Genomic DNA, 25,162 nt, shown 5'->3' with positions numbered 1-25,162 from the left:
ATAGACAGGACCAAATAATATCAAATAAAGCAAAGGGGGAAAATACTTCTAAAAAAACCAAAAAAGTTTCGTGGTGTAATTTCTTTCTTGGGGGGGCGGGGGGGATCTTAGTTCCCCTACCAGAGGTTGAACCCACACCACCTGCATTGGGAGCATGGAGTCTTAACCACTGGACCACCAGGGATGTCCCAATTTCTTAAAATGATAATTCTATTTTAGTCTTTCAAACTGACAGAAAAGAATTTGGAACAGAGTCCCACATTAACATGACTTTATTGTTTACTATATAGTGAAGGGTCTCAACATTTCTGAATCATGATCCTCCCCATTTTGGGGGGTGAGAGTGGAGCACAAACAATTACTCAGACCAACCCTCTTAAGCAAGCACTCTGAAGCAAGCACTCAGTTCACTTCCTGTCTTGTCCTTTTAAAATGGGGATATGACTGGTTCCATCATTCCCTCTCCTCTACTGCATTATCATCACACACCTCCATCATTTCTGCTGATTACACGGAATCTTACTACAGTGTTTATTTCCTATCTATTTCTCATTTTGAAGATAGGGCTTATGTCCAAAATACAATAATGAAAAACCATGACATGGCAATTTGGAAATAACATTCCACGAAGACAATTTTGTCCCTCTTCAGAGCCCTGGGTAATGCACATCCCACCCCCTAGCATGTTTGTATTAGAATAAACACCTTGGGTAAAGAATTGTTCCACCTTAATGCATTTAAGCAAAATGCTAAAATGAATTTTCAGCTGAGCTTTCACAATGCTCTTTGCAAGCTTTCTGCCTTCATTAAATTGTCAGGAAAATGCAGGTTAATTTATTATGGACAATCACATCCATTCTCTGTACTGCTTTGCCCAAAGAAACCCAGGCCCAACATGGTAACATCAGAACTATTCACCTCACATTTTCTCTCGAAAGATAAAGAAAACAGAACCATTCTGCCTTGCTCTTGAAGAAAGGCAGAGCCTCCCCAAGACCCTCAGAACTCCATCTGGCTCCAGTCTTTCCCAGAATTTGCTGGCCCAGAGACAAAGCACATTTATTTCAGATGGATCAACACTGTCACCCGGTGGACAGTCAACTAGGCAGGCTGAGGCCTTAGCCTTGCTCTTGGCTTGAAAGGCAGATACTGAGAGCCAGTGTTTGAATAGGAACCTGTTTGTTTTAGGTGATCATGAGTAATTGTTGATATTCTCTTACAGGGAACTGGGAGGACCTCAGCTGACAAGTCTTTGATTTGGATGTCACAGATGAGTGCAACTTAAGGTGGACATACATTTTCATTGTGCTACTGCTTTTTTTTTTTTTCTAAGCTACCAGTAAATTTATAGGAAGCACAGACTATAAACCAAGCTTGCACAGTCTACCAAGACTCACAGGATCAAACAGGCTTGCAGGAGCAGGGTAATATTTGATCACCCGCCAGGTCTGTGGGAAGACTTCCCGATCACAGAGTAACATTCATTGTTCATTGTTCATAGTGACAGGGATGTGTATTTTGAAAACTGAAAACAGATTTTTTTTGTGTGCATATGTGTGTTGAAATCTGAGGAAGTTATTCACTTTACCGTAGTGAAATCAGTGGATGAGCTACCTTTGCTTTCTCTATTTGGTATATATCTCAAAAGACATGTACAGATGCAGCCTCTGTTCCATCTCATTTGTCTTAAGTCTCTTTCTCTTGTCTAAACTGTCATTTGAACACTTGCAACAAACTGGCTTACCTTCATATTAAGGTAAGAGGCTCTTTGCCTATAAATATTAGTGTTAGCAACATCCTAATTATTACAACAGCAGTCATGTTTGTTACTCCTAAAATTCAACTTTTATAAAGTACCTGTAGACTAGCAGATGAAATCATGGTATTTTTTTAGCTGGAAGGGTCCTGTGAGATCATCCAGTTCATTGCTTCTCATTAAAATCATATAAGGAAGCTTTTAAAAAGCACCGATATCCCAAATAGCCAGACAAAAGAATGCTTATTGTATGAATCCTTTAAGATGAAATTCTAGAAAAGGAAAACCTAATCTATAGTGACAGCAGATCAGTGATTGCCTGGAGATGAAGTTGGAAGGACTTACAGCTAAAGAGTCAAAAGAAAATTTGGGGGGTGATGGTAATATTTTCTATCTCAATTATACAGGTTACATGAGTCTATACATTTGTCAAAAGTTGTTGGGACTGTACACTTAAAGTGAGTGCATTTATATTGTATGTAAAATATATCATAATAAAGTTGATGTAAAGAGAATACTGATGCTGGGTCTCACCCACAGAAATACTGATTTAATTGTTCTAGGGCAAGGTCCAGAAATCATTACTTTTTCATGCACCTAAGGCATCAGCCAGGGTTGAGAGCCACTGATCTAATCCAGTCCTCACCTCTACCAGTTGAGATTAACCCAGGTTATAATGGGAGATGCAGGACTAAAAATCAGATCTATAGGTACCTTGTGCCCCAAACCTTTACCTTTACTAATAATATTCCTTCTCTCTGGAACTTCTTTCTCCTCCTCCTTCTTCCTACCTCTTTCTATCAAAATCCCTCCCACCTTTAGAGCCTAGCTCACATATCACACTTCGCAGGAAGCCTTAGGCTGCAACTCTCTCCACTGGACTAGAAGATCCGTGGCAGGAGGGACTGTGGCTTTTTTATTTTTGTATCCGCGGTTCCCAATACCGTGCTTGGCACAGAGCATTCAATAAACATTCGTTGAACTGAAAAATTCCTGGAAGGGAATTAACATTTATTACATGTCCATGATGTGCCGGGAATTGAAATAAGCACTTTACGTACATTATTTTACTAAATTTTAAAAATTTTATGAATTGGTTATCACTTCCCCCTTTGGCCACCTCAGTGTTAACAGGGTATCCAATTTTTAACTTCACTAAGAGTAATTATAAGGATAATCCAACAGTTATAAGAAGACCTGCAGTCACGGGGGTACCACAGAAGGTTGTGATTCAAGCTGATTCATTTCTGCATTCCTACTAGCCTACTGTGCACTCTGTGAATTATTTCTAAGTCTGGCAAGCATCATACACAACAGTCATTTAAAAGAGTTATATATCTCAAATCACATACCAAAAAAATTCCTGGGATGACATTGTGACTTTGAACCAGAAGTGGACTTTTGCTGCCAGTAAATTTAGATGCAGAGATGATGTTGTATTTGATCAATCGAAAGGAATCCAAACAACACTGAAAAAAGAAAAAATTGTAAAGATATTAAATCCCAAGTAACAAATCTTTTGCTCCCTTCATCAGTATTTGTATCTTTGAACCAAAAATTCCAGACTCTATCCCCACCACTCTATTAGAAATGCCTTCATAAGCCACCAAAGACCTCTCTCTGTATTGCCAAGCCCAGTGGACAATTCCATGTTTCTTTTATTACTTGACCGCTTTGTGGCATTTAAAATTTTTGAATCGTACCTTTTTCTCTGTCTCCTGGGCTTCTGTGGCCCCATTCTCTTCTGTTTTCTTCCTATTTCTCTGTCTTCCATCCTAGTCTTTGTCATGCACGCCTTTTCTCTACTTGGCCTCTAAATATCTACTGTACTAAAATCTCCAGTTTTGTCTCCCACCATTCACTCTCTTCACACAGTCCTTGGGGAACCCATAAGTTTAACTGTTTATGTCTACACCAAGTATCTTCCAAAGCTAGTGCTCTCCTCTGAGAGCCAGACCTGTAGATTGAATTGCTTACTTCCTGATGTCTCCATTTTGATGCCACTCAGGTACCTCAAGTCAGCATTCCCAGTCTAATTTTTTCATCTTTTTCTTCAAATATTGTTATGGCAGATTAAAGATGGCTATAAATCCTTTGCCATGCCACTCGTCGAGTGTTGGGGGTCTATTTCCACTCCTCTGGTCTGGCCTTTGGCATGTTTTGACTAATCACATACTGCATAACTGCAGAGATCTTCAACTTCCATTTTCACCTCTTGGAACACTCCTTCTCAAAACACAGACCCCATGGTGTGAGGAAATCTGAGCAGCTTTGTGCAAAGGCCCTCCTGAGGAGGACAGAGACCCCTGGCCAGCAGCCATAACTGAGCTCCCAAATGGCAGAAGCACCACCTGCCAGCCATGTGAATGAGGCTGTTCTTCAGTCCTCCAGCTGTACTCAACCTTCCCCAGCCAGTGCTACCTGAAGCAGAGTCAAGCCATCCCTGTTAAGTCCTGAGCAGGGTCATGAGCAAACATATGACCATTGCTTTAAGATTCTAAGTTTCTGGGGGGTTTGTTATGCAGTGATAGATGACAGACATTTCTTCTTCTCCTCCTCCTCCTCCTATCTCAACAAGGGGCACTGCCCATTCTTCTAATTGTCCATATGAGAAGCTGAGAGACATTTTAAACTCTTCCCTCACTCAACATACTAAACTTTATAGAGTCTTGCTTCTAATTCTCACTCATACTCAGCATCCTTTTCCATCCCACTGTCACAGCCTGATCATTTCTCACCTGGTAAAATGTAGTAACAGGCCTCCCTGTCAGTCTGAAATTTTCTGGATCATTCTGTCAAAATGATCCTTCTGAAATAAAAAATGTCTTCATGTTACTTCTCTGCTTAAAATCCTTTAATGAATGCTCTTACCATCAAGGAGAGTTCAAATTCCTTATTAGATCTCACAATCAGGCTTTCATGAACCTCTAGCTGCTAGCTCTTTCAACATGCACCCCCCAATACTGATTTATTTCCAGTCTCCCAAATTCATCTTCCAATTTCCTATCCTCTTGCCTTCCGACATGCATTTTTCCAACATGCCTTCCAAAATGCAGTTTGTGGGAAATGTTCTCTACCAAGTTAATTCTTATTGGTCCTATAAGACACTTCGTGCCCGAATGTTCTGTTCACACTTCTGATCCATCACTCAATTCACTGTACTGTGCTTGTCTGTTCTCTGGATTGTCTTTTCCTCATGGACAAAATCAGAGTCTAATTCATTTTTCTACCTCTAGTTCCTGTCACATGCTCCAGCATTTGTAGGAACTCAGTAAATGTTGGTTATCTGATTTAATGAATATATAGAACTGTGCTGTCAAAAATGCTCCTTGGGGCTTCCCTGGTGGCTCAGTGGTTGAGAGTCCGCCTGCCGATGCAGGGGACACGGGTTCGTGCCCTGGTCTGGGAAGATCCCACATGCCGTGGAGCGTCTGGGCCCGTGAGACATGGCCGCTGAGCCTGCGCGTCCGGAGCCTGTGCTCCGCAACGGGAGAGGCCACAACAGTGAGAGGCCCACATACCGCAAAAACAAAAAAACAAAAACAAAAACAAAAATGCTCCTTGGACCGATTATATCCAAGTAGACAGTGTTTTGGAATTATTTCCTCATTGTTAAAAGGGTTCAGCCAGGAATGGCTTCTTTTATCAGCTGCACTGGCCTCTACAATTCCTGCTGGGCAAACATACGAAGCCCCTTCCACACCTCCTACCCGTACAAGCCCAAGCACATATTCCTGAAATGCTAATATGAACCATTCCTCCCAATCCATTCACCTCATTCAATTCCACTCTTGCTTCCCTTTGCTGCTGATTTTCTTACTCCATACTGCTATATGGCATGCTGTGGTGCTTATGAGCACAGGTCCTAGTGTAAGACTGCCTGGTCTGAACCTCAGCCCACCAACTTCCTAAGTGAGTAACCTTGGACAAGTGACTAACTGTCCTTCATCTCAGTTACTGACCTATGTTCAACCTCATATGCAGAAAGACAGCTATTTAGAGTTCTTTTGAGAATCAAATGATATCACAGGTAAACAGTCATTGCAACGCAGTAAGTACTCAATAAATATTTGCTCTCTTGATCTTATTCTGACTTTGCCATTTCTGATCAGTTCAGCAAACATTTACTGTCTATTAGTTGCCAGGCATGAGGGGGTGGTGAGGTGGGCAGGCACTGTCCACACCGAGGATATCAGAGCCCTTGGGTTTGATGCACTTTGTTGTCATTCCAGTGAGGAGCTGAATGTTCAGTAAGAATGACAATAGAATGTTAATTGCAGTTTAACAATGTAAGAAGAATGCTGGTCTGTAAGATATTTGCTATTTCCTCTTAGAAATGGGGAAACTGAGGCTTGGGAAATTCCATAATTTGACCAAAAACACACAAGTAGTAAATGACAGCTGGACTTTGAACCAGTGTGTATTGTTTTCTATTATTGTACTGCTGCCTCACTGACTTCTGAAGATGAAATACCTATAGCATACTTCTGAGCTGATTTATGTCTATTAATAGAGGGGATAAGACATGTAACCCAATAGCCAGAACAGACATCAGAATGCTAAATCCGGATCTGTCACTCTCAATGTGACTGTAAATTTTCTGACTCCTTTGTGCCTCAGTATTAACATCTGTAATGCAGGGGTAAGTTCACATTTCCACAGAAGTTCTAGGGAAGTTATGAGGCTTATAAAACCAAGTTTTGTGGGACTTCTCTGGTGGTCCAGTGGTTAAGACCCTGTATTTCCCCTGCAGGGCACATTGGTTCCATCTCTGGTCAGGGAACTAAGATCCTGCATGCCGTGTGGCTAAAAAAAAGCCAAGTTTTTGTTTAGGGGGAAAAAAATCAAGTTTTGTGCATTTTAATTATGCTTAAAGAATTATTAAAAGATGAAGTTTGTTTTAAAAAAAGTTGCTTAAAACTGGCATTCCTGGGTAGCTAGAAGAGTATTTTTTATTATCATTAAATTATTCAATGTTGGCTTCATTATCTTTACCCTGAACCTGAGGAACTTAGTATTAATAAATGTGAAAAATACCCAATTATGTTTGTTGAAGTCATGCTTTTTGATATGTCTTGATGTCTCCCCTCGTTAGAAGCACATTTCTACATAATGATGGTTATATATTTACTTGTCATAAGAAAATCCATGCTTGCAAATATAAGACAGTATATCAGTACTTGCCTTAATGCCCCCCCAGATCTATTTTCAATGTCTTTTTTTCCCCTTTCTCATTATTCTCAAGCGTAATGTTTATTAGTGAATTTAGATACAGGCCAACTTAGAAGTGGATCTTCTTTTATGGAAAGAGAGGCAGATAATTTCAATAGAGTATTTTTGCTCTGATCAATTGTGTACTCATTATAGTAAAAGTTTATATATATGTGTGTATGCTAGTGTGTGCATGTAGTGGAATAGTTCATATATTCAAAAAATATGAAGAATAATAAAACAAACTACTACCCAGCTTTATCAAATCTTAATATTTTACTACATTTGCTATAAATATATATATAGTTTTGGCCGCGCCACATGGCTTGTGGGATACTAGTTCCCCGACCAGGGATTGAACCCGGGCCTTCGGCAGTGAAAGGTGGAGTCCTAACCACTGGACCAGCAAGGAATTCCCCATTTTTTTCATTATTATAATTTTAGATATAACCAAAATTTCCAAGGAGTCTTGCCTGATTTCACTCAACTTTGTACCCTGATCTTGGTATATGCCATTCTCATGTATGTTATACAAATATGTCATAATCCATAATCTATCAGGGTTAAGATTTTTAGCTGCCAGCAACAGAAACAAACTGACTAATTTAAGTAAATAAACAAAAATAAAGGAACTTATTCAAGAACTTAGAAAACCTTTGGAAGGGTGGAAGAATCAGGTTTGCAGGCTTCACTGTCGGGAAAAACATCCAGTGGGGACACCACAGTCACAGCTGTGGTGGAAGAGACTCTACAGTTTGCACTGCCGGCCCTGACCAGGACACGGCTACGAGAGCTACAGCCACTGCAGCTTCTGGAAGCCACTGGAGCTGCTCCTCCCACCTAAAGGGGGTCTGGGCAGCCTCTGCAGCTGCCTGAAAGTCTGGGGCAGGCTCTTGGGATTGGTGGAGCCTGAATCATGTGCCTGGACCCTAACTTCAGGAGAGACTGAGAAAGCAAGAATCTGGCGTTTTGGGCATCTAGAGTGGAAATGCGCTCTGCTTCAGCAGGTAGGAGAATCCCCTCATGTGGAAAGTAGGTTCAGAGGCTGGATGCTCAAAACAAATTAGCAGTTGTCCACAATTTATACATTCTCTTGTTAACGGACCTTTAGGTAGTTTCCAATTTTCCACTATCACAAATTGCTGCAATGAAATTTCTGTACCTTTTTTTTGTACATAAGACTTTAATTATAATGTAGTTAAACTTATCTACCCTTTCCCTTATATTTGTGAGGGGGTTTCTTGTGTTTAAGAATTTATTTTCTACCTCAAGGTGATAATGATATTCTCCTTATGCTTCTTCCACATGTTTTATTATTTTGGCTTTTTATATGTAACTCTTTAGTCTACCCGGGGTTTATGATGGGAATTGGGAATCTAATATAGATAGTTAGATAGATAGATAGATAAGCAGCTGTAGCACAACATTTGGAATAGGCCATTATTTCCTCTCTGGTTTGTAATGTTATCTCTGTTGTATATCAAGTTTCCATATGTGTATGGGGCTGTTTGAGGCTATCTGTTCTGCTCCATTGGTCTAACTAGCCTGGTGCCAGTACCACGATATCTTAGTTACTAACACTTCAAAAAAGGTCAGCAAAGCCTCCCTTTGTTTTTCTTCAAATGTATTAATGTTACTTCTAGAATTAACTATCTTACACCCCAAAGAGCAAAATGGTAAAAAAAAAAAGAGAATATTTTCATGTATGGTTTGTATGCAACATGAACCACAAAGAGCAACAATACCACCTTTGCCAGTGGCTGGACAGTAGCAGAGAGCTCAGAGAAGGAGGCAGGGAGTTATCATCAAAGACATCAGGTGTGTTTGGAGTTAAGGCTTTGATCTCCCACCCTGTAAAGAACAGGCTGCTAGGAGCTCCAGTCTCAGTGATACTCTCTTGTTTTCCCATGACCACTCACTCCTCTATCCCCATGTTTGCCTTCACAGGGGAACACAGAGTGTATCAACATCAGGGCCCCTGGAGACGCCTTCTGAGCATCCCTGAGTAATTTCCAATGTGCCAGCTAGTGTGCTAAGAGAGGTACATGATTGCTGAAGATCTAATAGCTAGTATGCTCTGCTAGTGTGTTATCAGGATCGTATACTGTTGTCCCTCTACCAAGTGTCCTCTGTGCACAGGATTGGGCTGGAAATTGAACTAGAGCATGCAAACCATATGAAACAACGATTGCACATCAGATGGGCTTTCTTGTGCATGGAGCTTATTTTTAATTCATGGGCTAGGTGAATACCGGATTAGGTGAATGCTGGGTTAGGTGAAGACTTTATGGTTTTTTAATTCAAGATTTAGAGTCCAACTGTAGATTTAAAAGTTTCAGTTAGGGTTTGCAGAAATAGGCCATTATTGAATTGATATTCATCTCTTCAAATGTCACTGCAACTTGTATAGCCGAGCCATAAAAATAATTCTACATTTAAATATGAGATGATTGGGCTTTGATTTCTTACAACAAACTTGAAAGCCATTTTAGAGCTGCCTCACACAGTGCCTGCTTGCTTTATCATTGTAGATTTTAAAGGATTTGGACTTCATTATTTGCTCCCAATTCTAGCCTAGGGTCAAGGCCCTCCATGATCTGGTCCCAACCCTGCCTATTCTATCTTCTACATTCTAAGCATCAGTGAAACCAAACTGCTTAGCATTCTTCTGATTTGTCCGCACCATCCCTCCTTCATGCCCCTGTTCTGCTGCTTACTCGCTGGGTCTTTAGGGGTGAGAAGGGCTCGGTGGGATTAAATATTGTTACCCCTTAGGTGTGTCCTGGATATTAAATGAAATCTTGCAAGAACACTGTTTAGCATGGTACCTAGTGTATGGTAAGTGTTCAGTAAATATTTACGGTCCCTGACCCAGTATCCAAATTCTCCTCATCACTGGAGACCCTACTCAAAGGCTTCCTAAAAAATCCTTTAAAAAAATTTCTCCCTCCTCAAAACTTCCTCAGTGTTCCATCTATCTATACTGCTCCGACAGCACTTTATTCCTTATTTTCCACTGATTAATGGCATACATTCTTAATCTCTCTGTACAGACTTGAAGCCTTGGAGGGCAGGGACCAAGTCTGTACTGCTGGCTGTGACTGTACACCTGTGGGTGGAAGATGACAATTATTGGTTGAATGAAGTCATTCCATGGTCAGGGGTCTGGTAGCACTGCTTGTTTAGCGGCATTAGCAAAGTCTGCTGACAGTACTTCAGGCACCGGAAACATTTCCCTCGCGGCATTTACCACTTTTCTTAAAATTCATTGTCTTCACCAAATGTGAAGCAATATTAGGATTGAGAGCTCTAGGGATTCTCTGCTCCTGGGAGTCCTGGCAGGTGTCTGCCCCAAATCTACCAAACCTCAGTGACAGGGAGACAATGTCAAGTTGATTCAATGTCTGCTGAGCTCCAGCTCCCTGGTTCGTAGACAGCTGTCTTCTCACTGTGTCCTCCCATGGTAGAAAGGGGTGAGGGAGCTCTCTGGGATCTCTCATAAGAGTACTAATCCCATTCATGAGGGCACAGCACTCATGATCTAATCAACTCCCAGAAGTCCCACCTCCAAACACTATCACATGGGTTTCAACATATGAATTTGGAAAACAAATGTTCAGTCTATGGTATAATATAAACAAAAAATCTGTGGGGTCCTCTGTAATTTTTCAAGTATAAAAAGGGTCCTGTGTCCAAAAGTTTGAGAACCTCTGTCTAACCCTTTTCCATATTACAACCTCAGTCATAGTATATTCCTAGTTCAACTCTAATTACCTCTGCCTTCAACACTAAAATAACCCTCATTCTTTAATAAGTAGTGGGAATCATTAACTGGAGTGATGGATAGAGAGAGTCTGTGAATGGTACTGTCATTTGTCCTCCAGTATTTCATGTGGCTCTTATCTTCTTTTGTAAACCCTGGACACTGATTCCCATGTAGCCCTGGTCAATGAAAACTTGTAAGTTCCATGTGGGCAATAGTACTCCTGATATCTTGGCTATAGGAATATTGCTTGGAGCCATATATGTGTTTCCCAAAGTCCAGCCTAAATATTTGGATACTATGGGGAAGATAAAGAAGTTCTGTCATTAAGGATCTAACTATTCTCCAGTTACAAAAGGAGATAATAATATATTGTAAGGTAAAAAGTTATAGGATGTTTTTGGACAGAACTAAAATAGGTAAAGAATTACAGAAGAGAATGTGGCAGGGGAGTCACATTTAATTTCAAGAAAGGCACTCTCCAGGAGAACAAAAGAGGAGAGCATTGTAAGAGTCATTGATGAAGTAGTTTTGAGATAAAAGGATCCTTTGCTCTATGAGCTAGTGTCTAGGATAGTGCATCCCAATCTCTTGTGAGAATCCTTTTTTTGTGCCCTTTCATGATATTGACCTCTCTAAAGTCACCAGGGCCTTCTTTTTTTTAAAAAAAATATTTATTTATTTATTTTTGGCTGCATCGGGTCTTAGTAGCAGTGCATGGGCTTCTCTCTAGTTGTGGCGTGTGGGCTCCAGAGAGCGCGGGCTCAGTAGTTGCAGTGCGTGGGCTCTGTAGTTGCAGTATGTGGGCTCTCTAGTTGTGGTGTGCATGCTTAGTTGCCCCGCAGCATGTGGGATCTTAGTTCCCCGACCAGGGATCAAAGCCGTGTCCCCTGCATTGGAAGGCAGATTCTTTTTTTTTTTTTTTTTTTGCGGTACGCGGGCCTCTCATTGTTGTGGCCTCTCCCGTTGTGGAGCACAGGCTCTGGACGCACAGGCTCAGCGGCCGTGGCTCATGGGCCTAGCCGCTCCGCTGCATGTGGGATCTTCCCAGACCGGGGCACAAACCCGTGTCCCCCGCATCGGGAGGCAGACTCTCAACCACTGCGCCACCAGGGAAGCCCTGGAAGGCGGATTCTTAACCACTGGACCCCCAGGGAAGTCCCACCAGTGGCCTTATAATATCTAAAATCAATGGTCTAGTTTAAGACTGTACTACTTGATCTTTATTCAGCAGTTCATATAGCTGACCAAACTTTTTGTTTTGTAAAACTTTTTTCTCTCCTTACTTCCACGTGATTATTCTCTAAAGTATTTTCTCCTTCTTGTCCTACCATTCTTTTGTTGTTTCCTTTACAGAATTTCCCACCATTGTTTCTTATAAACAAACAAAACCCCCAAACATTAGTGTCCCTCTGGGTTGTGTTCGTTTTTTTTATCCTTTTCCCTGAAGTACTTCATTCTTAAGCCTTCTACCACACCCAAGCCCTAATGACTCTCATGTCTATATCTCCACACCCATATTTCTAACTTACTACCAGATATCTCTGCCTGGATGCCATGCAGGCATTTCAAACTTAAAATGCCCAAAGCTTATCTTCCCTTCTGTCTCCTCCAAGACCTCCTCCTCCTCCTTTATTCCCTATCTCAGGGAGTGGTACCACTATCCATCCGGGAACCCAAGCCAGAAACCTGGCTTGGCGTGTCATCTTCAACTCCTCCCTCTCCATATTCAGTGGACCATTAAGTTCTCTTAATTCTAAATTAGACATGTTTCTGCAATCCAATCTCTCCTCTCTAGCCCCCAACAGCCTTCACATAAGTTCTCATCAATATTGTTATCAACAATAACATATTAGCAAGTTTCCCCTACTAGCAGGCTCTGCCATTTCCAATTTTTCTTTCTTTAGAATACAAGCCATCAGACTTAGGGATATCACTGCTGATAAAAGTTTAAAAAATGGTTTTGAGAACAGACATGGTGTGGGCCCCCCTTTTTCAAAAAATTTTCAGGGCACAAGAAACCATCGTCTACTCTGTTATTTCATACTAATAATTTTAGACTTATTAAAAGACTGTTCAACTTCAAAAACTAGCAAGTACCATACTCTCAGAATAGAATACAGTTCTTTAAATATATTTGGCTTTTAAAATAAAACACATGGATTTACTGGATGGAAACCACTGCTCTAGAATCTAGACTGCCATCAGAGTGATCTTTCACAAAGCAAAAATGACCACGTTTCCCTAGCTTGCAGACATCTGTATGTATTATATAACCATATACATTTATCCACGGAATCTACATCAATATCATTTTACTGGCTTTTAATGGCTACACAGTACTATTCATTGTATTGTCATGCTGGTGACATGTCTGTCGTGGTATATTTTAAGCATTTTTTAAAATATTAAAATTTAAATATCCCTTGTCACATATCACCTTGAGACCTTACAATAAAAGCCACTCTTCAGGATAGCATAGAAGGCTATTTACAATCTGGTCTCACTTCACCTACTCCTCAGCAAGAACTTCCCCTAAACATGCCACTGTCAAATGAAAAATAATGCACAACCTAAAAGTTGAGAGTTATGTTTTATTCGGCAGACATTCTTAGGACTTCAAGCCCAGGAGACAGCCTTTCAGATAAACGCTGAGAAAACTGTTCCAAAGATCAAAAGCAGGCAGCCAGGATATATGGGAGTTTTTGCACCACCACCACTAGTCGGAACAAAGGGCTGCTGTTAATAAAAGAAAACTAGATATCCCAAGTTAAGGAATTTAGTGTTTTTGTACGTATGGGAAGATGCAAGAGTCTGGGCTCACTGAAATCATTCCTTTGATATGCACCTCAGCTATCCGGGTCTCTCAGTCAGGAGCAATTCCCTGCCCCTTCTCCAAGGGGACATTCGTCAAGGTCTGTGTTATGGTCTGAATTGTGTTCCCTCCCTCCAATTCATATGTTGACGCCCTAACCCCCAGTGTGACTGTATTTATATATCTGTATCTATGCCATATCATCTATACATTTAAAAATAGTTATATGGCACTTTTTAAACCATAAAGATATGGAAAAAAATCCTCAGTATTTCCCTTAATGTCAAGCAAACAAGCTTTCCCATGTTTTTCTTAATATATTTCTTGTTAACCCATTGCCAAAGGTCACAAAATACATGTGTGCCTTAGGATATTTAGGCCATCATATAATACACACAAATGGGAAAATTTCAAGAGCATGGCTTATTAACAGCAATGTTGGCTAACACATATCACTATTGTGTCAAGTGTTGTGCTGTCACAGGTGCTTTTTCTCCATTTTGAAATTTAATTTCCATATCCTATGATGTGGTACTATTATTATCCTCATTTTACAAATAAGGAAACTGAAATTTGGAGCGATTAAGTGATTTGTCCTAAGCCACACCACTAACCAAGGACTTCAAAGAAAATAAGACGGAGGCTAATTATGTTGCTCAGTTTGGAATTAATATTTTCTCACCAAAAATACATTTTTGGGACAAAATAATAAATATATCTTATTACATTGATTTTACAATAGGAAAAGTCTCTCTCTAAGGAAAAAAAACTTATTTTTGTCTGCTTATCTAGTTAACCATCTAAGACAAAATGACTTCATGTGATGAGCTAGAAAAAATATTCTCGTCTATGCTGGTATTGAATTATATTTAATACAGGTTCTTTTAGATTCTTACTTAAGTTTTCAACATTTCTTATTCCTTTACCCCATTCAACTTCCTCTTATAGGGAAAACCAAATGAAGAAAAATGTGAAAATAAGGAGTGATGGGCTGTTAAGTATAATTATTCAGTTATCTCAGACTCTGCAGTGTCCTGGAAAATTATCATCCAGCAAATATTCACTACCATACTGTCAAGATATGTTTTTTTTTTTCTATTACCTTGAAAGTTTCATTTTCTTGCCTCTTTTCAGAAAGAAAGGGGGAAGAGTAGAGTACAATCCCTTTGCAGCAAAGAAACAGTATTTTGTGTTATCAGTGTACTTTAGCATTACTTTTTTCATTGAACAAATTTTGACATTGATAATTCTGTAGATCAACTTATACCTCAAACACCCTTTGTCAAAATTTATCTACTGACCCTCTAGGATCCTGTGTCTACTGGACTGGGTCTGAGGTAGTAGCCATGGCCCAAGTGTTCCCAGAACTTATAGTGGAACTGGGAAGATTCACAACAAAGCTTGAAGGCATTTTTCATACAGCAGATCTTAGTTATAAGGATGCTTTTGGCAGTAGCTTTGCACCACAACCAGGGTGAGCTTTGATTCCTCCTGAGGTTGACAGCCACATCCTTGCCCCCAATCTTAAGACCTTTTAGACCCTTTTAAAAATCTTCATCTTTATGACAGACTAACTTGGAATAGAAAATAATAAATGTTGTAAGGAAAGTATTAGCATTTTATTTTATTCTTATTTATTTATATGTCTCATTGAATGCCAAACTTTCTTGAGGGTACTTTTTTTTCACTTTTGTATCTTCCACCAAGAAAAATTACTTCTAGTCTACAATCAATACATATTTACTGAACTGATTAGGAATTTCAACTGGAAAGGCACAATACAGAATTACTAAATTTCTGGCACCTCATTACTTGGGTTTGGATTTTAACTCTGCTATTTACTTCCTGTATGACCTGGTGCAAGTGACTAAAACTCTCTAGCTCTAATTTCCCCAACTCAAAAGTGGATTAAATGAGATAATGAATGTAAAGTACTTGGCACTTCTTAATTAATTTATTTATTTATTTTGTGCGGTATGCGGGCCTCTCACTGTCGTGGCCTCTCCCATTGCGGAGCACAGGCTCCGGACGCGCAGGCTCAGCGGCCATGGCTCACGGGTCTCAGCCGCTCCGCGGCATGTGGGATCTTTCCGGACCGGGGCACGAACCCGCGTCCCCTGCATCGGCAGGCGGACTCTCAACCACTGCGCCACCAGGGAAGCCCCTTGGCACTTCTTAAGTGCTATTTATACAATGAGTATTTACTGGGCTCCTACAATGCTTTAGGTTAGAGGTAGGTGCTGGGAATAAGAGTACAAAACAGGCGAGGTTCCTGTCTTCATGGAGCTCAAGGTAGTTGGAGAGACACACATAAAACAAATAATCACACAAATAAATTAATTACAAATTGCCATGAAAAAAAGTTAAGAATTCAATGCGTGGTTGTATGAGCAGGGCCTGATATAGATTGTTGAGGAAGGATTCTCAGAGGGAGTGGCATTTAAGCTGAAACTTGAAAGATGAAGAGATTCTCTATTTCCTCTCGTTCCTCAACTCTCTAATCTGGCTTCCATCTCTCTACCTAAATAGCTCTTGCTAAGGTCACCAGTGGTTTCCATGTCACTACAATATATACATCCGGCATTTTTCATCCTCTTACTTGACCTCTTAGCACTCAACGCAGTTGATCACTCCCTCCTCCTTGAGACGCTGCCTTTCCTTGGCTTCTCTAATAATAGACGCCTCCTGATCTCTTATCCTCTGACTGCCTCTTCAGTCAGGCCCCTTTGTAGGTACATCTCCTTAAGTGTTTGGATAGCCTCACCGTGAGCTGTAATTGTGAATAAAAACTCAGTCCTTTTGAGTCATAAAAAAGAAGTGTGTACATGTGAAGGCATTTTTTCGCCCTTCTCCTCGCTTCCGGTGCGCTGTATAAAACCACGAATATAAAACTTTCCGGTTGGGGCTTCCCTGGTGGCGCAGTGGTTGAGAGTCCGCCTGCCGATGCAGGGGACACGGGTTCGTGCCCCGGTCTGGGAGCATCCCACATGCCGCGGAGCGGCTGGGCCCGTGAGCCATGGCCGCTGAGCCTGCGCGTCCGGAGCCTGTCCTCCGCAACGGGAGAGGCCACAACAGTGAGAGGCCCGCGTAACGCATAAAAAAAAAAAAAAAAAAAAAAAAAAAAAAAAAAAAAAAAAAAAACTTTCCGGTTCCAGTCGAGAGGCCCCTCTCCCGCGCGCGGGCAGCGCCTGTCCACAGGGCAGGCACGGGAATTCAACTTGACCCTAGCAGGTAGGTTTACCCGAGACGCGGGACGAGGGTGTGGTCAGATTTCGCGCGGTTTTCCCGACCTCCTCGGCCACGCCCGCCTGAGACGAGCCCGGCCCAGCTCCACGCGCAATCCTCACAGTCGAGTCCTCCACCGTCCCAGCATTCCCCGCGCCCCTACCATCGAGAGCAGCTTCCGGCGTCGCTGGTGTAGGTGGGTGAAGAAGGAGCGGGCCCTCGCCGCCCTGTCTTAGTTCCTCGCGCTCTCTCGGGCAACATGGCGGGTGTGGAGGAGGCAGCGTCCTGCGGGAACCACCTGAATGGCGACCTGGATCCAGACGACAGGGAGGAGGGAGCTGCCTCTACGGCTGAGGAGGCGGCCAAGAAAAAAAGACGGAAGAAGAAAAAGAGTAAAGGAGCTGCCACAGGTAAAGGGAGTTTTTATGTCTTCCCAGTCCCCGCCGGGATGGCCGAACGGCTCGACTCAGGCCCGGCGGGGCTGACAGGGACTAGGGACTTAGAATCCTGGACTGATTCCCAGGACTGAACGTGTGTCCGGGCCGAGCTGCAGATTTCCAGCCCCGGGGAGAGGCGGCTACTCGCGTGGTATTAGGGACCTGGTAGGGGAGGGGTGGAGAAGAGGGTGCCTCAGCTTCTGTGGGGTCGTTGGGCCGGAGCCCCTGCATTGCCGGCGCTTAGCTCCCACGCAGACAGTGCGACGGACCTGAAGCCGTGCCCAGGGCCCAGCCCTCTCACCTTCCTCGCGGATTGGCCTCCTCGTCAAAAATCTGGTTCTGACCCATACTGCCGCCTCCTTGCTGGAGCAACGTGGGACATATTTTCGTCGAGGGTTGGGGGTGGAGTAACCGAGTCTTAGCGCCTCAGCAGCACCTCCCCCCACCATCCCAGTTTACGGAGAGATTTGTGTGGCGCGCAGCCCTTTTGGGGTGTGTGTGTATGTGTGTGAATGCCCACGCGCTCTTGTTACTGAGTAGTAATAGCAGGATGTGCGGTGGTGCGACTCTTCACCTGCCTAATCCCACAGTATCGTCAAGCTTTTGGGCTTTTAGGCCTGGATTATGATGCCACTTGTAGGCAGTCTGGGTAGGATATTCTGTGGGTCCGAATGGAGCTTTTCTAAATCTACTGGTAAGGCAAGGAAAACAGCTGAAAGTTTTCAGTTGGATTATATTATGAGTTAGAAACTTAATTGTTTGATTGTGAGAAGTCATTGTTTTTGTTGCATCAAGGTCTTGGTTTTAGGAAGAGTTATTTGTACTGTTAAAATCAGCCACAGAAAGAGTGAGAGGGACAGTGGAGAAGCCAGAAGTGATAAAGTGGAGTTGAGAGAGGTTAGAGAGGGTTAACCTGTATCCTTTTGAAGTTTTCATTAGATGGGAGTTGAAGAGGGAGAGCTGTAGGGGCTAGGATGCTTCCAGAGCAAAATTGAATCCCAGGATATAGTCTGGTGGCAGTTCCTGGCTTTCAGATGAAATCCAGACTCTTCAGTTTGTCCTTTTAAGGTGTTTAGCAGACTGACCCTAATATATCTTTAACAGTTCTATCTCTCAGGATGAATTCTCTGCATAGCCAGCATGTCACTTCATTATGTGCTACACGGTAATACTACCTCTTTTTACGCATACATATTACTCATATAGCTACATTCTTACCACTCCTACAGCAGGGCCTGCTCTTGTGCTTAGCTGTTGGAGAAGTTTGTTTTTTAGTAATGGAATGTCTTTTCATACTTATTTTTATTTTACCCAGCCCGGCTTGACAATTTCTTTCTTCCGGAACCCCTGAAGCCCCCAGGGCCCCACAGAAATACTCTTACTAAGGCCTTCAGCATTTATGGCCCATCTTAAGTCCTTGCTTGGTTAATAAATTATTTGTTGTAGTCTAATTGTTAAATACTTTAAAAAAGTTAAAACTACTTAAGGGTAGGGAACAACTTACAGTTTAACTCCTAGCACAGAGAATGTGTAATGAGTATTTTGTTGAACGGGCAGTACCACTTAGATATGGAATATTTTTCTTAAATAAATTTTATTCTGCTTCAAGTAATGTTCTGCTTTTGTTTTATGAACACTTATCAGGAAGACTTAACATGTTTTTTAGAATCCTTAGAACATATTTTAGTGGGAAGATCTTTATTCGATTTGATTTATGTTATTATATTTGATCAGCAGAGCAACAGGAACCTGATAAAGAATCAGGAGCCTCGGTTGATGAGGTAGCAAGACAGTTGGAAAGACAAGCATTGGAAGAGAAAGAAAGACTTGATGACGATGAAGGTAAATGGTTAATTTGATTTTTGTGGTTAGGAAAGCAAGAAAATATGACATTCTTTAACCAAAGTTGCTTATTTGTCCATATAGTCCAATATTCTCTGATGTTTTACTTAACTGATGTTAAAGCCTCAATGTCACAGATGAAAAGGAAAATGTATTTAGTTATTAGCAACTCTTTTAAAAGTTGGATATGTTGAATGCTCAAATAACACAGATCTCAACTTAAAAAATGTACTTAACAAAAGGCCGAGTAGTGGGTATTAATAAGATAAAATTGAATGCCTGTTTATTTAACTAACTTTTATTGAACAGCTAATATGTACTAGGCACTTAGGATACTTTCATCCATTCTCATTTTACACTCACAAAAACCAAGCAAACAGGAAATGATAATTATATGATTTGCCCAATGTGACACAGCTAGTTTGTGTAGAATAACAGAGCCAGAGTTTCAAACCTAGCACCTGATTCCAAATCTATTCCTTTTACTCTATCAAAGGTACTTCTCTTTATTGTCAACGGAGCATGTTGGAGTGCTTCTCAAATCTATTATGAATTTCCTGACCCCAGATCCTTGTGGTATTTTGGGGCTTTTGCTAAAGATTTCTTTAAAGACAGCAACTCTTGGAATTGTAGGAATTGATGCTATCAGTAAGACAGTGGAGGGAGTGATTAGTTAGGAGAACTATTTTTATTCTACAGCCTCTTTTGGCAGAAGAGGAGATAGGGCTTCCCCATTCTTAATTATCTATTGCTATGGTCTACTGTTCTGCCTCAAGAACTGCCAGCTTGGGCTTATGCCTTCCAGTCCTTAGCAACAAATACGTGCTGTACTTTATCATGTTAGGATAATGCAGAGCAGTTGTTTTTCCTTTAGAAGGATAAATTCTCTGCCTTCAAGGAGCTTACAGTCAAATTTAGTGGAAAAAAGTGCCAAGAATTGTTACCAAACCCGGACACCAGGTTGCGGCAAAGGAAAGTACAGCGTTTATTGCAAAATGTCAAGCAAGGAGAATAGGCAGCTCACGCCCAAGAGACCTGAAGGCTTTTAGAGAAGGGTTTTTAAAGGCAACATTAGAGGTGAGGGTTGCCAGGTGCCTGATCAGCTTGTGGACATTCTTCTGATTGGTTGGCTGTGCAGTAACAGGGTGACTTTTTGGGAATCTCAGTTATAGTTTTCTGGTTTCAACTGATCTGGAGTCTGTGTGCTGGTGGTCAGCATGCAGCTAACTTTTTCCACCTGGTTTGGGGGGGTTAGTATCTGCAAACCAACTCAAGGATATGGTTCAAGATATTATCTGTAGCCCTTGAGAAACTAAAGGTCCTTTGTTTTTAATGGCCAAACTATTATTATTTAGTCTTGTTTGATTGTTTTCCTTTGTTTTTGCATTTTTCTCATGTCTCTGATTAAATTTGCTCTTTGGAACTCAGGGAAAGCCTAAGAGTCTAAAGCTTTTTTACAAAAGAGGTGGGAGACTTGGGGTCAGTCCCTGAGAAGGCCCTACAGGGTCCTGCTTGGTTTCAGATTCAAGGGAATAGTTAGCTTTTCCTTTTCCTTAAGCAAATCTCTTGTCCATTCTGCCTTGGTCTATGCTTCAGATTATAAACATATTTTGAACTCTTAACAAGAAAGGTATTTGTAAATTCAAGGTAATATAATAGGTTGCTGTTGACCCACTGTGTGTAGAATATCAATCACAGTGCTAATTTGAAGACAGTGCCTGCCTTGTTTCATTACACCTCTGCAAAGTTATATGAATCTCTTGACATTGAAAGAGGAAAGTTTGCTTGTCAGAATGGAAATCTTCAGTGTACTAAAGAAGATTTTAGGAATATCAAATATTTAGGAATTTAGTTTTCTCCAGTTTGGGTTCATTGTTTTCCTAATTCATTTTGATAATCAGGATCAACCAGTACTGTTAAACTGTTGTGGGCTTCCCTGGTGGCGCAGTGGTTGAGAGTCCGCCTGCCGATGCAGGGGACACGGGTTTGTGCCCCAATCCGGGAAGATCCCACATGCCGCGGAGCGGCTGGGCCCGTGAGCCATGGCCGCTGAGCCTGTGCATCCGGAGCCTGTGCTCTGTAACGGGAGAGGCCACAACAGTGAGAGGCCCGTGTACCGCAAAAAAAATAAACTGTTGTGAGAAGTCTCTGAGAAGATGGAAAGCTAATATTTCAATATCTTTTTTTCTAAAGGAAAACTGATTATTGTGGAGAGACAAAATATAGAGTTGGAAAGATATACTGGTATCTGCAATAAAATTTATTGAAATTTGGAGGTGGAATTGTGGGCTGAATGCTGATGGAAAGCTCATTGGAAGGAATGGGACTTAAAACCAAACAAAAGAGACCATTTTGGGGCAGGACAAAGTGTAGTGAACAGTGCAAACTGGCTTCATTATAAGACGATTCATTGAGGGAGCTTTTGAGCAGTTTTTTTCCCGTCTTTCGTTTGTTTATTCATTCATTATTTGTTTCCTTCCAGTTTTATTGAGATATAACTGGCATACAGTTCTGTGTGAGTTTAACGTATACAGCATAATGATTTGACTTAGATACATCATAAAATGATTACCAAAATAAGCTTAGTGAATATCCTAGTTATTTGCTCTTAGTTATTTTAGTTATTTGTGGGTAGATTAGCATACTTCAGAAATGATTGTTGAAATTTATTGAGCAACATTTTTAGAAATTCAGACACTTAGGTCTATTTTTGATACCTTTATTTAAAATATTTTAACTCACTGTTTAATCTTGGTCATAATCGTATTCTTTATTTTTTCTCAAAGTTTAAGTGTATGGTCATTGAGCTTCAAGCAAAGTTGTTATGAAAACCGACAGGCAGATCATGGCTATTTTGTATATTCTTTTGCCAGCTGTTTTTTTAAATAGTTCTTATTTTTGGTCATCAGGTTCTTTTGAAAATCTGAAAACTATGAACCTAGGAGAAGTAGAAATTTTTTTGTATACAATTTGATCCAGAAAGAAGGAGAACTCTTTTTCTCTAATAACAACTATGATACTTTATTTATTTATTTATTTATTTATATTGGCTGCGACTGGTCTTAGTTGCGGCACACAGAATCTTCTTTCTTTGAGGCATGCAGGATCTTTCATTGTGGCGCATGGGCCCTTCGTTGCAGCGTGTGGGCTTCTCTCTAGTTGTGGCGCACGGGTTTAGTTGCCCCGCGGCATGTGGGATCTTAGTTCCCCAACCAGGGATCGAACCTGCGTCCCCTGCACTAGAAGGTGGATTCTTTACCACTGGACCACCAGGGAAGTCCCAGGAAAAGATATTTTAAAATATGAGACCCCATTTACCTCTCACTGGATTAGGAATCAGGTGATATTCTTGGTTCAATTTTGCTATTTATCTGTTAGGATTATCTTGGGCATGTCCCTTAAACATTCCTTGTTACCTCATAGGGTTGCTTTAGGATCACATGAGGTCATGAAATACAGGTGTTTAACTGCAAAGCATATATAAACTATTATTATTTCAGATGAAGTCATATAGTCATTATTACAGGTATTTCAGTAACACTAGTTATTTTTCTTTGCTTTAAAAAAAAGATGTTATTTAATACATGTTTTATTCTTTTTTTTTTTTTTTTTTTTTACATGTTTTATTCTTAAAAATATCTTAATTCTTTTAGTAGAGTAAGTCAAAGTAAAGTTTACTAGTGCTTTTGATTGCACAAGTCAAATTCTGATACTTAAAGCTAACAATATACAAAATTCTAAGAGTATTGGGTCAGCTTTGTCATATGCTATTTAAGATGCATTGTGTGTGTGTGTACTTGTCTGCTTGTGCTTGTTTCATCCCTCTGCTTATAAGGCTTAAGTGAACTTGACATGTCTTTTCTTAGATGGAGATGGTGATGGAGATGGAGCAACTGGAAAGAAGAAGAAAAAGAAGAAGAAGAAGAGAGGACGTTAGTGTCTTTAGTTAATCCTACTTGCCAAATTAGAAGTGGTTTATTAACCAGCAGGTTTGAAGAGTAGATTTGAAGTTGCTTAAGATCCTGGTATATGTTAGGGAAATAAATGTAGGCTTAATGGAAGTAGAATTTAGTGAAGCTCACAGCTATTTGGCAAGTACTTTGGTTTAACAGTCTTGTTATTTTCTTTAGCTGTATTCAGCCAGGGGATGTTAATAATAAATTTGTTGTATTTTACTGCATGTTAGGGATGAGTTCCTAAAAACTTTATAATTTAAAATTTGAATAATTCAAATAGTTTTGTCAGTGATGACTAAAGTAATGCCACCAAGTGGTAATAGGATAAACATAGTTTGCAGTTCACCTGCCAGTTTTGATATTACAAGATTCTTGGTGAATATTTAATGAGGAGTCCCATTATTTAAAATTTGTGTGTATGGTGAATTTTTACTAATAACATGTTTGTAGTATTTCAGATTCACTTAATATATGATCCTACTTGTATTTTATTTCTATAAACGATATAACCAAACATCTTCATAGACCTGAAGCTCTTAGGGGAGACTAAGGGGAGACTGTATAGTATAGACTAAGGAGACTGTATATAGACTAAGGGGAATAAAGTTTGGGTTGAGAATCAGAACAAGTTCTAATCTTGGATGCCCTTTGGTTATTGGGGACCATTGAGTGTCTGGCTAAACCTTCCTTTAAAATCTTTAGGCTGAAATTTTATGAATGAGAATATTGAGGGTTTGACTTTCATTTTTATCTCTGGGTTGAAATACTTAAATTATTTTTTAAGAAAGCTATTGGCTCTGCCAGCCATTCCCCTGATATGTCTCTAGGTGGAGATGGAATAGCCTTCTTTCTAGTCAGGCATCTATCCTGGTTAGATCCTTCTACTCAGGATGTCAGTTCTGCCCCTAGCATAATCTGTATTTAAAGAGCACAGATTACTTGCATTCCAGGAATCTCCAGGTATTATGATGTCATGTTCCTTCCATTCAAAAATTGTTCATAGTGTGCTTGTGAGACGTATTACCTGAGATTGGCTTGAGAAAGATCTATTTCTCCAAATACTCTAAAATTGCTTCCTAATGAAGGTAGATAAGCAGGGAGGAGCATTAAGAGGCTGCTTTGTATTTGCCCTTGGTAGAATTCTTCCACTGACAGATGTTTTATTATGATGCCATCAGCCTTTGTTGTGCCTCCTCTGAGGATGTTGTTGAACTTACTGTTCATTATATTTCTTTATGAGCAGTCTTGAGAGACCCTTTTTTGTCTGGTCTTAGTATCAAGAATAATTGTGCTTTTCCTGAGTAGTTAATGTGTTTTATTGCAGAAGCACCATGAACTATGCAAATAACCTAGCCTTTTTTTTTTTTTTTTTTTTTGATATTGGCTACTAGAGGATTTAGAGCCAAATCTGGTTTTGTATTGGCCTTATTTCAGGTTCTATTTTAGGTTCTTTCAGTGTTTTGATTTTTGCTCTCTGATTTGCTTTGAATATCTCTTATTTGTGTAGGCTGTCACAAATCACTTATGAAATAAGCCAAATACTGTAATCAGGGGCAGTTTACTGCCCTCATTTTCCTCATCTATAAAGTGAGAGAATTGTAAGTGATAGTTAACAATAACTGCAATACAGATATTTATAATTATTCATAGTTTTAGATAATAACTTGGACATAGTATGTTATAAGTTTCAAAGGTTATCCAAGATTTCATCTAGTTCCTCATTTTGTAGATGAGGAAACTGAGGCTTGGCACATTTAGGCATTTGTCCAAGTCACAGCTAATAAGTGGTAAAGGCTAGGCTTCAACTTATTTCAATGACAAATTCTTTATTTTTTCTCTAATGAACTTCTTAAGTCCTTTAACTATTTTGTCTTAATAATTTGTGGACAATATAAAAGGCATCTTTATTAGATTTGTAGATGAAATATAAAGCTGAGGATGATAATACTTTGCCAGAAATCAAGATTTCAAAAAAAACTGAGACAATAGGCTAATATTAACAAGCTGAAATGTAAATAAGCATATATAAAGTTAGTATAAGGTGATAGAATCCTAAGGATTTTGAGTGCTTATACAGTGTGAACCAAAAAGCTAGGAATCTTAACCTTTCAGTAGCAGTAGGATTTTTAGAATCAACAGTGTATTATACTAATTGTA

At 40.3% G+C, this 25,162-nt stretch overlaps 1 protein-coding gene across 3 annotated transcripts in view; it reads left to right on the top strand.

The window, feature by feature from the left end:
* Nucleotides 1-16,686: 16,686 nt before the first annotated feature.
* Nucleotides 16,687-25,162, top strand: part of METAP2 (methionyl aminopeptidase 2) — a 30,778-nt gene continuing 22,302 nt past the window's right edge. Inside the window, exons 1-3 of one of the 3 annotated variants that reach the window (XM_032645321.1) lie at nt 16,687-17,180; nt 18,945-19,049; nt 22,916-22,981. In XM_032645321.1, coding sequence (XP_032501212.1) covers nt 17,030-17,180; nt 18,945-19,049; nt 22,916-22,981 — 322 coding nt within the window. In that variant the 5' untranslated portion in view covers nt 16,687-17,029. Of the gene's footprint in view, nt 17,181-18,327; nt 18,373-18,941; nt 19,050-22,915; nt 22,982-25,162 lie in introns of those variants that run through there. The other 2 variants (XM_032645320.1, XM_032645322.1) reach the window with 2 other exon arrangements.

The sequence above is a fragment of the Phocoena sinus genome, chromosome 10 (genome assembly GCF_008692025.1).
Source record: "Phocoena sinus isolate mPhoSin1 chromosome 10, mPhoSin1.pri, whole genome shotgun sequence".
Lineage (NCBI taxonomy): Eukaryota > Metazoa > Chordata > Mammalia > Artiodactyla > Phocoenidae > Phocoena > Phocoena sinus.
This window is presented reverse-complemented; position numbering and strand designations above follow the sequence as displayed.